The 16,293-nt window shown below is 37.9% G+C and overlaps 1 protein-coding gene across 3 annotated transcripts in view; it reads left to right on the top strand.

Annotated features, from left to right (window-relative positions):
• slc26a2 (solute carrier family 26 member 2) overlaps positions 1 to 12,558 on the top strand; it is a 28,179-nt gene extending 15,621 nt beyond the window's left edge. For 2 of the 3 annotated variants that reach the window (XM_072263738.1, XM_072263739.1), the window contains 2 exons: positions 3,694 to 4,311; positions 10,855 to 12,558. In XM_072263738.1, coding sequence (XP_072119839.1) covers positions 3,706 to 4,311; positions 10,855 to 12,366 — 2,118 coding nt within the window. In that variant the 5' untranslated portion in view covers positions 3,694 to 3,705 and the 3' untranslated portion in view covers positions 12,367 to 12,558. Of the gene's footprint in view, positions 1 to 1,219; positions 2,845 to 3,693; positions 4,312 to 10,854 lie in introns of those variants that run through there. The other variant, XM_072263740.1, reaches the window with a different exon arrangement.
• Positions 12,559 to 16,293: the final 3,735 nt, after the last annotated feature.

Raw genomic sequence — 16,293 nt, 5'->3', positions numbered from 1 at the left:
ACTGCATTCTTATTTCTAGATTAGATAAATGTTTTGCACAGTGTAACTATCAAGCAGGAAATCATTGTTTTTTTCCTCTTATAATGTGAGACAGATTCGGAACTAAGTAAGTAGAGAGATTTATATTTATTTATTGGTTAAAGCCATATGCTAGATTTTTAATTATTCAGCAAGACTTCATGAGTTTAATGATTATTTCAGGCACCGAGCTAGGGCTGTAATAAGAAGATGTTGTAAAGTCAAGGATAGCACTGAGCAGTGGTAATGACTGAGGAATTGTCATAAATTTTGGATAAATGTTTATATACTTACTTTGTTCCTGAAAAGAGTAGAAAGATGATTTATAAGGATGTTGCTAGGACTCAAGGACCTAAGCTATAGGGAGAGAATAAACAGCTTAGTACTTTGATCCTTGTAATGTTGATGATTGAGGGTGACTTTATGGAGATGTATAAAATCATGGTCACCCCTCAGCCTCAAGTCTAGGAAAGCAGTCTCAGCCTACCCAGTCTCTCAATAATAATTCAAGCTTTCCAGCCCTGGCAGTGTCATTACTTCTTATAATACGACAATCAGCACTGTGAACAATACTTCCAAGTGCTGACTAACCAACATCCGGTACAGTTGTAACCCAAAATCCAAACCAGTGTAATCAATGCCCCAAGCAATAAAGATAAGTGTGTCATATGCCTTCTTTACCCCATCTACCTGTGTTGCTACTTTTAGGGAACTATATACATTCCTTTGAGCTTTGCCATTGAAACGTATGTCCTGCCCTGATTTACATTCCCAAAATACATCACTTTGCACTTGTCTGAGTTCCATTCCATCCTTTCCTTTACTCTTTACCCAGTCATTACTGTTTTTCCCCAGTTGATCTGAATTCTGTTGTACCATGAGAAAATCTTTTTCACTTTCCACTGCACTCATTTTGGTGACATTTTCAATTTACTAATCCTGCCACCTATGTTCTCATCCATATCTTTATACCACCACTGATCACGAGGTTCTTGTCTGGAAAAACAAACCCCCAATACCACCCTCTGACAACTTTCTCCAAGCCAGTTTTGTGTGATCTACCAGCCAAACATGCAGGTGAAATGTTCTGCTGAAGTTTGCGTAAACAGTATCTGCTGTTTCCCTCATCAGTCTTCTTTGTCACCATCAAAATCTCAATCATATTTGTGAGACGTGACATTCCATGTAAAAAACCAGGCTGACTATCCACAATAAGTCCTTGGCTTTCCAGATACAGATGGATAATGTCTCTGAATTCTCCCAGTAAACTTCCCACTGCTGATCTTAAATTCACTGATCGATAGTCCCTGAATTTGATCTTGCAGCCCATGTATAAGGAGACAGTATTAATCATCTTCCAGTTTTCTGGTACCTCACCTGTGGCTATCAAAGATGCATAAATCTCTGCCAGCGCCCCTACATTTTTCTTTTCTTGATTCCCATAATGATTTAAAGATTCAAAGCACATTTATTATCAAAGATCTTATAAACTATACACCTTGAAATTTGTCTGCTTACAGGCAGCCACAAAGCAAGAAACTCAAGTAAATCAGTTTAAAAAAAAGACCAAAAAACACTGCAGAGAAAGAAAGAGGAAAAGAAAACACACACACCGTGCAAACAATAAAAGCAAGCCAACAGCCTCCTTGACCAGATGGAACCAGGACATGTACTTGGTCAGGCTCCAGAGACTTATCCATCTTTATGGATCTCTAAACTTGCAACACCCCCTTATCACAACATGCCCTTCTACCTACTTTTGTATTACTGGCAAATTAGGAAATCTTGCATGCTGTTTCTTCTTCCGGGTCATTAATGCAAGTTGATAGGGTGGTTTAGGAGGCATATGGTGTGTTGGCCTTCATTCATCAGGGTATTGAGTTCAACAGCCACAAGATAATGTTGCAGTTCTATAAAACTTTGGTTAAACCACACTATTGTACTCAGTTCTGGTCACATCAATATAGGATGAATGTGAAAGCTTTAGTGGCTGCAGAGGTGATTTACCGGAAAGCTGGATGAGAGGACATGTCTTACAAGAGAAGGTTGAACGGGCCAAGGCTTTTCTCTTTGGAATCAAGGAAGATGAGTGTTGAGTTGAATAGAGGTGCATAAGACTATAAGACACGTAGACAGAGTGAACAGCCAGCATCTTTTTCCCAAAGCAGCAAAGGCTTATACTACAAGACATCCTTTTATTATGAGTGGAGGAAAATTCAGAGGCGATGTCAGAGATTGGCCTTTTATACAGACAATGCCTTGAATGTACTGCTGAGGGAGGTGGTAGAGGCTGCTTTCATGAGAGACATTTAAGAGAGATAGGCACATGGATGAAAGAAAAAATGGAGATTTATGGGCTCTGTAGGAGAAAAGAGTTGGATTTATTATGGATTAAATTAAAAGGACGTATGTTCAGATTCATTTTTATGGTTCTTATGAATACCCTCATACACTTGAAGATCTGAAATGATAGCAATTGCCAAATATCTGACCTAATCTGACCTAGACCACTGCCAATCCAAACGCAACCTAAGAACTTTTTACTTGATGCACAAAAGCATGGTTTGAATCTCTAGTGCTTGTCGTCATAGTACCTTGACTGCAACTTTCATTTGTTTTTGTTTGAAATGGTACATTATTGCAAAAGACACAGTAATTCATTTCCCGGAATGGAGTGCTGCAATATTTAAAGACCCTTGAAGCAGTCAGTGACAGGAAAGTAGGACTGCATTCTTATTTCTAGATTAGATAAATGTTTTGCACAGTGTAACTATCAAGCAGGAAGTCTTTTTTTTCTCTTACAATGTGAGACAGATTCGGAACTAAGTAAGTAGAGAGATTTATATTTACTTATTAGTTAAAGCCATATACTAGATTTTTAATTATTCAGCAAGACTTCATGAGTTTAATGATTATTTCAGGCACTGAGCTAGGGCTGTAATAAGAAGATGTTGTAAAGTCAAGGATAGCACTGAGCAGTGGTAATGACTGAGGAATTGTCATAAATTTTAGATAACTGGTTATATACTTTGCACCGAATGCACCTTTGTTAAAGGTAAAGGGATGTATATTTTTGATAACCCCAGTAATGTTAAATGATGTAACACTGTTCTATATTATACTCTACTATATATGGAATATTTTGTAATGTTTGAGTGAATGTTACTCTTATTAGAAAACACTAAACTATTTATATTCAATAATTTATGTAGCTTGACTGTTTTACTTTTATGATAAATAATTTAATATTCTCAAAATCTTCATTAGGAAAAGTATGTCTTTGCCGACTATTCTGAAATTATTAATTCAAATTACTTTAAAAAATTATCCAAGTTACTGTTTTTGATACCTTTTGAAGTACATTTTTCAAATAAAGAACAGGAAAAGATTCTTTCACAAGATGTAAGCGTGCTCTGTATCACAATTGAGCATCTGTTTGAAATGTTTTCTTTTGGCTTTGGGAATAAACAAAGGTAAAAAAAAAAATTACCATAGAACAATGCTGCCTTGAAAAAGATCTAAGGAAGAACCTTCAGGATGGAATTAATTCAAGTCTTCAAGATGCTAAGTTACAGTATTGCTTATCATACCATTTTGATTGTTCAGAATTTTTAAACATTTTGACAAACTGTCATGCAGTATGTCGAGATCTAAACATCTTTTTCTTTTATTTAGGCATCTTGCAAGATGACTTCAGCAGACTCTAATAATGGTGAATGTATGGTAGTGTTCAATAATTTGAATTCGTGTGACATGAAGAACAATAAATATTCTCCCATTGTTTTAGAAGAGCAAGAAAAGGAACCATTAGATGTGAAGAAGTTTGCAGCAAAAAGGCTGAAGAAGTATTTCTCTTGCACCCCAGCAAAAACAAAAGACTTCTTTTTTGACTTATTTCCTGTAGTAAGATGGCTTCCAAAATATAAATGGAAGAAATGGATTCTGGGCGATATCATGTCTGGGCTGATTGTAGGTATCCTGCTGGTTCCTCAGTCAATAGCCTATTCATTGCTTGCTGGGCAGGAACCAGTATATGGGCTTTATACCTCGTTCTTTGCCTGCATCATTTACTTTCTGATGGGAACATCAAGGCACATCTCAGTTGGTATCTTTGGTGTGCTGTGCTTAATGATTGGCCAGGTAGTGGAACGGGAGCTGCAGATTGCTGGTTATGACCTCTTCAGTGACTCTAATAGCACTGATCTATTCAACCATTCAGTGAATATATGTGACAGAAGTTGTTTTGCCATTCGTATTGGCTCAACTTTGACCTTCATGGCTGGCGTGTACCAGGTAAGCTGATAATTAGGTTACCTTTTATGAACATTAAATAAATGATACGAAAATACAGTTCTGAACTTGAAGTTGCTCTGACACAACCAGGAAGTTAGACAAAAATGTATATTTTGTCCCAAAACAACATTGCTTTTTCCCTTCTCCCACAAATGCTGCCTGACCTGCTGCATTCCTCTAGCAATTTGTTTATTGCCCCAAATATGTTAATTAATTCCTTACTACAGGAGTATAGGTAAGGCTTACAAATAAATAGTGGATAGAGAGGGTGCTCATCATAAGAAAACTTCCAAACATCTGGGCAGGACAAGATATATCAGGCAGTAGCAAAACGGATAATGATGGCCAGTGATGGTCAGGAAGGAACAGAACACAAAATATGAATTAACTTCCAACTGGTGATATGAACAGGGAATATATGTAAAAAGCCACAATGAAAATAATTTTATCTGAATTTTGCCATCAGGTGAATTAATGACACAAATACACTCAAGTGGCGACTTTGTTAGGTACAGGAGTGGAATCTGGTGTGATCTTCTGCTGCTGTAGCCCATCCACTTCAAGGTTTGATGTTTTGTCCATTCAGAGATGCTCCTTTGCACATCACTCTTGTAACACATGGTTATTTGAGTTACTGCCGCCTCCCTGTCAGATTGAACCAGTTTGGCCGTTCTTTTTTGTCTGCTCTCATTAACAAGGCACTTTTGCCCACAGAACTGCCACTGACTGGATTTTTTTTTTCTGCATCATTATCTGTAAACTCTAGAGCAAGGGTTCCCAACCTGGGGTCCACAGACCCCTTGATAAATGGTAAGACTCCATTGCATAAAAAAAGATCGGAACCCCTGCTCCAGAGAATGTTTTGTGTGAAAATCCCAGATCACCAGTTTCTGAGATGCTCAAACCAGCCCATCTGGCACCAACAATCATTCCACGGTCTAAGTCACATTTCTTCCCCATTCCGATGTTTGGTCTGAACAACTGGACCTCTTCATCATGTCTGCATGCACTGAGTTGCCGTCATATAATTGACTGATTAGATATTTGCATTAACGAGCAGGTGTACTTAATAAAGTGGTCACTGAGTGTGTCAGCAAAAGAGTACGAGCTTATAAACATTGCAGACATGTGGTTGCAAGGAGACCAAAGTAGGGATTTAAATATTCTAGGATAATTAGTCTTTTGAAAAGATAAAGGAAAAGCCTCATAGTCTTAATGATAAAGGCAGAACAGGAACAAAGATCATAGCTCAGAAAATTGGGAATTGAACTAGTTTGGGTTAGAATCATTTCAATTAAATAGAGCAAAGGGCATGAAACCTTCATGGATATTGACTATAGCCTCACAAAGTGTAGTGGCAGAATAAATGAAAAATTAGAGATGCACTTAACAGGGTTAATACAGTAGTTACAGGATGTTTTATGCTACATATTGATTAGACAAATCATATTATTTTATATATAAGAAATCATAATAGCAGCAGAGGTATGGAGAACACTTTGCATACATTATTTGTTGGTGCCTTAGGTTAACATTTCTCTGGACCTTAAGTTGGGTGAAATTCTGACACTTGTATTAGAATGTTTCAACTGAGGATTTAAGTAGATCTTCGAGAATATGGGGGTGCAGAGCCCTTTAGGTATGCAACTGTAGGCTGTCTTGTCGGCCTTGCATCGTGTCTGGGATCACCACTTATTATTTCCCCACAACAATACCCATAAAAGGTAGGAAAAGTAAAATAGTTTCTTGTGGACCTAGAACATTGTAGGATCCTGCAATGGAGTCTGGATCTTGGTACGGATTCCGTTTGCATAAATAAATCCTTACACCAGATTTGTCAGTTTAATAAAATTACAAGGGTAAACTATTAAAATTGGAGTAAGAGTTAAGGCAGTAAAGAAGTTTTCCCTTTTATATGACTTAAAAATGTCCACTAATGCTTGTAAAGCAAAGTAGTTTAAAAGTAAGTAATCTTACCTTTGCCTCCTAACCAGTGACCCAATAAGCACCATTAAAGTCAATGAGTCTTGAAACTTGTGTGAATCTCTCCTGCCACAAGATCAAAGGTGCAGTTTTGCAATAATGCTGAGAATCTCAGCAAGAGTATGATCCGCAGCTGGTCTTCACGTGGAACCTTGAGGCAGAACGATCCGACTAATTGTGCCCCAGGATGACCTGTTTGACTGTGCATAGCAGATCTATTCTGGCTCCCCTTTGTCTGTTCAAGTTAATAAGAAACAATCCTACACATTTAACTTATTTTTTTTTCTCTCCAGTCCCTGAATCCCAAACAAATAAGAAATTACGTGGAACCTTTGTGTAGTTAATTCATCTTTCATGAATAATTAAGACTACCTGAGGTGATGCATTACTTTAATGAGACCAAATACCAAGCCATTTTATGCAAGAGATGGCTCAGAAGATGCACATCCTCTCTGTCACCCATACCTTAATTATTTTTAAGCAATTAGCCATTTGCTTGCATTGCTTTATGCTGGTGTACTTTTTGCACTTGTTTAATGATTTTGGATTGTATTTGCTAATTTTAAAAGATCTGTTTTCAGAAAAAAGTCTAATAGTAAAATACTCAGCCCATTTAATTTTAATGTTCTGATGAAGATGCTACAAGAGGTTAAAGCTAGAGGTTATGATACACATTTATGCCCTATTTTCTAGGAAGTTACCTAATGTGAGTCAGCAGATAAACCGTTTTACAACACTGAGCACAGTTATGTCATGAGGGCAATTACAAACGGTTCATTGCTTTACCTGACTCAATGCCAAATTCCATTGCATGGCATTCAATATCGTATAGATCAGTCTGTGAAATTATTCTTTGAAATTTTAAATCAACAATTTTTTAATCCTCTTTCATTTTTTATTAAAATGTTTTTGTGTATGTTAAGTATAAAATGGGCAAGATATGGCAGTAGTGCTTTAATATGGTTTTTAGCTGGGTAGGGGAGAATGGGGTTAAATGGAGCATGGCAGTGAAAAATGACCATGGGCCATGGTACCACAATCTCAGATTCCACACAATGATATATAGAGACATACAGCATGGAAACAGGCCCTTCAGCACACCCTCAATGACCAACAACCACTTACATGGCAGTTTGTCATACCCCTAGATTGACAACTCCTGATTGAGAATTCTGGGATCTGACAATGGAAACATTTATTTTAAGTCTGATATCACTATGAAAATGAAAACTAAAATTTGCCTGATCCAGGTAAAGGAAATGAGGTTCTTTAGCAGTCAAAGAGGGAGAATGAAGATCTCATCCAGTAACATTTGCTTATCAATGAAAATCATTATATAAAAATTGACGGCTCAATTTTACTAAAATGTGATATTTGCTAACTTTTGGTAATGTACACCAATTAGAGAACATTTTAAAAATATTTTATAGAAAGATCTCTCTCCTAAATGTTTTGAATCCAAACTTGTGCCTCTCTTAGTTGGTGCTAGATCCATCAATTACAGGAAACCATCTATTTTGCCATAAATTCAGTTGTATCCTAATGTGCTTTGAACTTCACTGCCAATGTCATCCTCGACTGAAATCAGGATGGTAGGTGGTGTAGAGAAAACAGATGCTCATAGACTTTATCTGGGATGAGCGGGGTGACTGAGCTGGAGATAAAGGCTGTTGGTGGGAAGGGATTAGTGGAGGCCCAATTTAGACCAGGATGGGTAGGCAATCAATAAACTGAGATTTGTTAGGAGGTTAGTGTTTCTATTGGAGACTTTCAGTGATTAGGGATGCAGGCAATGGGGAGAAAATTAGTGCATTATGAGTTCCTGTGGGTGGAAAAGAGTCATGGTCTAGGCCAATCTAGTAGTGGGGGAAGATTGAAGAGTAGAGAGGCTGATTACCTTGAGCTTGGTTGCAGACAAAGTATGTAATCTAAGTGTGGGATATACTTTGGAGGATCCATATCTACTGCTATGTAACGGAGACCTCATTTACACAAGAGAATTGATGGTACTCTTATCCAAAACAACTGGGTCTAATGAATCAGTAGGACTCCAAGAAGAACATTGGAATATAAATGCTAGCATTTTCCTGTACACCACATCTCAACTGTCACCTGAAGTACCTGAAGGAATTTCCAGAGGTTATTTTGAAGCGGTTAATTGATAACATTTTGAACAATATTATTTGAAAGATATGATCAATAGTTTATCGATCACAGGGAATATAAATTGCAAACAGCATGTACTGGACTTTAATTTCAATTTGGCTATTGACAGACTGCCAAGGCCATTTTTTTATTGATTCAGTCTTGTTAAGGAGCTGCATAGCATGAATGCATAGAGCAGTGATTTGAAAAGTCCTCTTCCTCAAATATTTTGCATTTGCTGGACCTCAATAATATTCACATCTTCAATATGTTGCCACTTTCCATAACTCTTTTCCCTTCTGCATTGTGAAGGGATAGTACCTTCCAGGACATGGTTCAAGCTTTTATCTTCAGGAATAATCATTTGATTTATGGCAGCTTCCCATGCAACAACAATCATTAGTTCCTCTTTTCATCATCCAAGATCTTTAACTCTTTCACTCCAAAACTGATTTACTAGTATCTCATCCACTGTTTGGATTCCTCTGTACCAGGTAGACTATTTGGGGTGCTGCTTTGGAGCACACTTCCACTCAATCTGTATATGTACCTCAAAACTTCTTGAGGCCTGTCGCGTTAATGCTTAGCCTCTCCCATTCCAACTTCGTTGAACTTGGCCTCATCCACTACATCAAAGGCTATTTAAGATTAAGGGACAGCAATTCTGCTTCCAACACATGAGCCTACTGGACAAAATCATATAACGATGACTGAAGAGACAGTAGGTGATGAAATCAGTTGGGTGGGGAAAGGAGCTACTGTCATTTTGAGCAACACACATCAAAGTTGCTGGTGAACGCAGCAGGCCAGGCAGCATCTGTAGGAAGAGGTGCAGTCGACGTTTCAGGCCGAGACCCTTTGTCAGGACTAACTGAAGGAAGAGTGAGTAAGGGATTTGAAAGTTGGAGGGGGTGGGGGAGATCCAAAATGATAGGAGAAGACAGGAGGGGGAGGGATAGAGCCAAGAGCTGGACAGGTGATAGGCAAAAGGGGATACGAGAGGATCATGGGACAGGAGGTACGGGAAGAAAGACGGGGGGGGGGGATGGACCCAGAGGATGGGCAAGAGGTATATTCAGAGGGACAGAGGGAGAAAAAGGAGAGTGAGAGAAAGAATGTGTGCATAAAAATAAGTAACAGATGGGGTACGAGGGGGAGGTGGGGCCTTAGCATAAGTTAGAGAAGTCGATGTTCATGCCATCAGGTTGGAGGCTACCCAGACGGAATATAAGGTGTTGTTCCTCCAACCTGAGTGTGGCTTCATCTTTCCAGTAGAGGAGGCCGTGGATAGACATGTCAGAATGGGAATGGGATGTGGAATTAAAATTATAATATCACCTGTCCAGCTCTTGGCTCTATCCCTCCCCCTCCTGTCTTCTCCTATCATTTTGGATCTCCCCCTCCCCCTCCAACTTTCAAATCCCTTACTCACTCTTCCTTCAGTTAGTCCTGACGAAAGGTCTCGGCCTGAAACGTCGACTGCACCTCTTCCTACAGATGCTGCCTGGCCTGCTGCGTTCACCAGCAACTTTGATGTGTGTTGCTTGAATTTCCAGCATCTGCAGAATTCCTGTTGTTTGCGTTTAAACTGTCATTTTGAGTTGGGATCCTCCATCAGATAATGAGCATATTTACATTTTCACTCTGGATTTCCAGCATTCTCTTCAGTTTGGTAACTTCAGATAATTGCTTGGCATTGATATCTGCCACTTTATTTTTTTTTTAATTTAACTGTCTTCACCCCTACCTTAGACTTTTGTTTACTCCCCCTCTCCCTACTTTCACTGCATCTTGAAATTGTGCATCACTTTCCAGTTGTTTTTAGTTAAAAGGCCATTGGCGTTGAAACATTAAATCTGTTACTTCCTCAACAAGAGCTGGCTGATTTTCTGCATTCTTCTTTTACTTTTCCATCACCCAAAAGCTTTGCTTTTATGTTATTAAAAGAATCAGTATGCTGGATGGAATTAAATGCTGCATGGGAAATAAATGGGTATTTACAGGTTTAGATACAGGTTGGATACAGGTTTAGAAGATGACCTAATGATTTTCATGTTCTTGGAAAAACTAAGCACTAAGCAATATCCATTTGTCACAACAGGAAAAGCAGCAGGTTTCATTAATTACTGGTGAAAGGTCCTTTTCTGAAAAATATGGACGTTTACTGCATGCTAAGCAGTATTTTCTGTCTTCACTTCATTTGCATTTTTTGATTTTTATTGCCCTTTATCTGAAAAGCAAGTATTGCTTTTGGCACTTGACCAAATATTGAATGTAAAAAATTGATAGTTTTCAGACTAGAATTGGAAGATGCAATGTTGCACATTAAAAGGATTTAAACATTAATCATGCAGAAGAAAGAGACCACACTTTTCCCTACCTCTGACTTTTGTGTTTTTTTTAAACTATTTCCAGGTGGCCATGGGCATCTTGCAAGTCGGATTCATATCAGTGTATCTGTCTGATTCCTTGCTTAGTGGATTTGCCACCGGAGCCTCATTCACCATAATCACCTCACAAATTAAGTACCTCCTTGGGATCCGTATTCCTCGTGCCAATGCTCCTGGTGGCCTTGTGAAAACTTGGGTATCCATTTTTAAAAATATCCGTGAGACTAATATTTGTGATCTTGTAACCAGCATATTGTGTCTTCTGGTTTTGGTGCCGATGAAGGAGATAAACGAATGCTATAAATCAAAGTTAAAAGCACCAATTCCAGGTGAACTTCTGGTAGTAGTTGTTGCTACCTTGATCTCGCATTATGGCCAATTGAATGCAAAGTTTAATTCTACTGTTGCTGGACACATACCCACTGGATTCATGGTTCCCAGCCCTCCAGACTGGAGTCTTGTACCTCGAGTTGCTATCGATGCCATTCCAATTGCTATCATTGGCTTTGCAATCACTGTTACTCTGTCAGAAATGTTTGCCAAGAAACATGGATACACTGTGAAAGCAAATCAAGAAATGTTTGCTATTGGTGCCTGTAATGTAATCCCTGCCTTCTTTCATTGCTTTACGTCAAGTGCAGCCCTGGCAAAATCTCTTGTTAAAGAGTCCACAGGTTGCAAGACTCAATTATCAAGTGTAATCACTGCACTGGTACTTCTCCTTGTGCTGCTTGTGATTGCTCCACTTTTCTACTCCCTTCAGAAATGTGTGTTGGCTGTCATAATCATTGTAAATCTAAGGGGTGCTTTAAGAAAATTTATTGACTTGCCTAAAATGTGGAAGGTGAGCAAGGTAGATACCATCGTGTGGTTTGTTACAATGCTAGCGACAGCCCTTATCAGCACAGAGTTGGGTCTGTTGTTTGGGGTTTGTTTCTCTGTGATTTGCGTAATTGCACGAACCCAGGTGCCAAGAGCCATTGTACTTGGAAATTTGAAGGGGACAGAAATATATGAAGACTTGAGGAAGTATAAAAATCTGCAAAATTTACCAGGTATCAAGATTTTTAGATTTGAAGCTCCACTATACTATGCAAACAAGGAATTTTTCAAGAGGTCCCTATATAAACAGACAGGAATTAATCCTACGTTGGTAATATTAGCCAGGAAAAAAGCTGAAAAGAAAACCAATCAGGAATTGGAACAACAACCGACAGCTAGGTCTGAGGTTACACTGCGACTGTCCTACCAGGAGTTTGATATCCATACCATTATCATTGATTGCTCAGTTATTCAATTCTTGGATACTGCAGGGATAGCTACAATAAAGGAGGTTTTTAAAGATTACAAGGAGATTGGAATCTTGGTTCTTCTCTCAAACTGTAATGCTTCTGTCATTGATAGTCTTTGCAATGTGGAGTGTTTTGATAAAGGTTACATCAATGGGTTGTTTTTTTACAACATTCACGATGCTGTCAAGTTTGCTTCAAATGTACACCAGAAAAATGGTGACCATGAGGTAAACACTTTATGTTAATATTTACTTATGTTCCTTTGATTAAAATATAAGAAAACAGCACAATATTAGTGGCTTGAGAAACAATCTGAAACTATTCTGTATTTTATCAGATAAGTTTTTGTAAATTCATAGAATGTTTTTATATGAGTATTTGTACATTCTTAATCATGGATATCTTTTTTAAAAGTGGAATTAAAAATTGTGAAGATATATCAGCAACGTTACTAGGATTGTGTTCAAATTAACCATAATTTGGGTGTTATTGTCGGCTGATGAATGATACTCATGACTTTTAAACACCTAATATCAAAAGTTTAGTATTTTTAGAAATATTTTCTTTGTAGGATATTGGTTCGAGTAGATTTTATAAAAGATGTTTCATCAAAAATGCTTCAGTAGATTTTACTGAACTGTCTTTTTGACCAGGTACAACTAGAGAACTTAATTTAGTATTTTGCCTGTTAAAATGGTGTCTTTTATTTGTGAATAGAAAAATTGGATTAATGATATTTGGGTTTTATTAAATCAGTAAATTCTGGATTGTAAATCTAAAACTAACCAAAATTTGCCAGTGATGAGCCACTTACGTTGCTGGTAATCTGCATGGTAAGCTTGAGCCTACTTTTTGCTTTTCCACAATTATCAACTTGTAACTAAGTGCCAATTGCTGTTCTCATGTTTAGACTTTCTCTGGCAGCTGGGTCTTGCTCAGATAAAACCTTTGGGATGGGGATTTTCCGAAAAAGATACCCCAAAAAATGCGCTGGAAAATGCCTTTGAACATATAGAAAGGACCTTGGCTTAGCTGACTGACAAACCACTTAAAACTAAGTTTATTTCTGAGTTATGCAGAAAATAACAAAACTAAACTACTAGACCACCTAACTTGCTTAATTCCCAAAAAGGCCCAGATATTATTTGTAAATCATCCCTCTCCCAAACTTGCTTAATGTGATCCTGAATTACTCTGACAGCATGATGATTTAGTAAAGTAGTCCTATCCATGAAATTCTTCTGATGTATTTTCATAGGCAACACAGCTCTGAAGCTAATGACATTTTACAGACTTCAAAATTATTTTTTTGTTTATAAAAACAATTGTTATTTACAAATTAAAAATCAACCAAAGCTGTCAAACTACTGATAAAGCAACTGTAGTTTTAATTAAGTAACTGAGCTTATTATTCCCCACGGTCCTATACATATTGCTTTAAATGAAGAGTCCAGCAAGGAAGTAGTCAGGAAATAGATGGCAAAGTTTTGCTAGTAAATTTGATTGTGTGTGTGTGCGCGCGTGCGTGCGCTTGCACACAAGGGCATTTCAATTTACTAGTAGTTGCACTAAGATATGCTGGCAGGTTATTGCAATAGTAGTGGTATTTGCCAAAAGTATTAAGTTGTATTTTTTTTCTCCAAGGGAAACTTAAATTTAAATATGGTGGCACAACTTCATTTATATCTATCATTAGAAAGTGTTTTCCCTTAATACAAACCAATATTTCCCTCAAGTTTAAATCAAAAATATCTGTTTACTCAGTCCAATTATTTCCCAGGAGCAGTGCAATCATAACATAACAAACGCAACACTAAATAATAAATATAACAATAAATAGTAAAACACAACAGCCACGTCAGTTAAAATCAAGTTATAAGTGTCCAGTGCAAGTTAAAAGTGTCCAAAGCAGAATCAGATGGAGCAGCTATTTAGCAGTCTGACTGCCTGTGGGAGGAAGCTGTTTATTAGCCTTGTGGTTTTAGTTTTGATGCTCCTGTGACGTTTGCCTGATGGCAGAAGAACAAACAGTTAATCGAGAGGGTGTGAGGGGTCTTTAATGATGTACCATGTCTTCTGGAGGCATCGACTCTGAAAGAGGTCTTGGACAGAAGGTAGGGAGATCCCAATAACCTTCTCTGCTCCCCTAACCACCCTCTGCAAGGCTTTTTTGTCGACAGCACTGCAGCTGGAGTACCAGGTTGTGATGCAAAAGGTCAGCACACTCTCAACCACGCCTCTAGAATGTAGTTCAGATGTTAGTGGGGAGTGATGCTTGTATAAGCTTCCTCAGAAAGTGCAATCTCTGCTGGGCCCATTTCACAATCCCAGTGGTGTTCCTGGACCAGGTGAGATTGTCCGAGATCTGCACCCCAAGGAACTTGATGTTTTCCACTCTCTCCACTGTGGAGCCGCTGAAAATTATGTTGTACTGCCAATTATGAAAATAAGATCATTATCCAAGAGAATTTAAAGAGTACAGTAATGAAATATACTTTGATAAATTTTTCAACAGTTGAAAATATTATTACTTAATGGAAGTGTCTTTGGAATTGTTCTGTTTATGTGTAAATGCACAAAGAGAAACATGAAAATTTATGTAAGCAATTAAAAGTAAATGCCAAATTTTAAAGTACTGACAAATTGAAAGTATTTGTTGGTACTTTCAGAATGCCTATCCATACGTATTAACTACAGAAGAAAACTTCACAAATTAAAGCAAAGCAGAAAACGTTGCTTCTTCAGCCTTAATCGGTCTATTGTAACTTTCTTTTGAAGGGAAGATCTAAACAATTGAAATTATATAAGACCATAAGACGATATATTGTGATGATGAAATTTTAAATATGCAACATGATATTTTTATATTGGCAAACAGGTTGGTGCAATTACAAAAAGGTTTATAACCATTTTAACAAATTTACCATTCAGCTTCAGGATACAAATTCTGGTTTCAACTTTCCATGTTACAGCTCCGGGGTACTTTATGAAAACTTACAGTTTCAAACTTATAAAATTCTGCTGCACCTTTTTGTAAGTTAGCAAATTATATATTTCAGAAGAGGCCATTTGGCCTATCATAACAGCAGCAATATGTGGGTGGTGGGAGTGTGCTACCCCTCTTAATCCTTTTCAGTGCTATATCTGTAGCCCTCTGTAGTTCATGATGCTTCATGTACACATCCAATGACTTTTCAAATATGGTGAATTATACTGCCTGTACCACCTATATTTAGGCAGCAGTTTCCTGACCCTTATCACTATCTGAGTGAAGTTAAGTTTTTTATCATCTTACTTATTAATGCTTCTACCAATTGCATTAAATTTATAGCTCAAAGTTTCTAAACTGCCTGCAGGGTAAACTCTATTTAGTCACTTCATAATTTTATACACTTTAACTGCTTTCCCTAGTCTGACATTCCAGAGAAAATGGGATTGGCCTGAGAACTTTTCCTAGTAGAATAAATCATTTGTGCACTCTCTCTGTGCAGTCACATTTTTCCTATAATGTTGACACAGAATTGTATATAGTGTGCAAGCTTGTGTCCAGCTAGTGGGCTTACTCTAATACAGGGTTTGTTAAAATTTTTAACTATATCACATGCTCCCTATACAGATTAACTTTATGATTCCCAAAAAGGTCATTTTCCTTACTGAAAGCCCTTTGTGTTTGCCCAATCAATCTACTTTCAGTCATTGACAAAGTAATGGAAGGTGTCAACAGAGCTGTTGAACTGGGCAACTCACCATTAAGTTTATCAAAGTTGCTGGTGAACGCAGCAGGCCAGGCAGCATCTCTAGGAAGAGGTACAGTCGACGTTTCAGGCTGAGACCCTTCGTCAGGGTCTGATGAAGGGTCTCGGCCTGAAACGTCGACTGTACCTCTTCATAGAGATGCTGCCTAGCCTGCTGCGTTCACCAGTAACTTTGATAAAGTGTGTTGCTTGAATTTCCAGCATCTGCAGAATTCCCCTTGTCGCCATTAGCTTACTCACCAGTGTCCCATTTGGGTCCTGAGATCTCATTCTCCATACAAATATGGCTGAAAGAGTTTAATGCCAGAGGTACAGCGAGCGTAACTGCCCTTGACAGCAAAGCAACTTTGACCAAATGTAGAGTTAAGGAACTCCTGGTAAAACCAAAATTAATTTCTCTTAAAAGAGAAACAGGAT

The sequence above is a fragment of the Mobula birostris genome, chromosome 7 (assembly GCF_030028105.1).
Source record: "Mobula birostris isolate sMobBir1 chromosome 7, sMobBir1.hap1, whole genome shotgun sequence".
Lineage (NCBI taxonomy): Eukaryota > Metazoa > Chordata > Chondrichthyes > Myliobatiformes > Myliobatidae > Mobula > Mobula birostris.
This window is presented reverse-complemented; position numbering and strand designations above follow the sequence as displayed.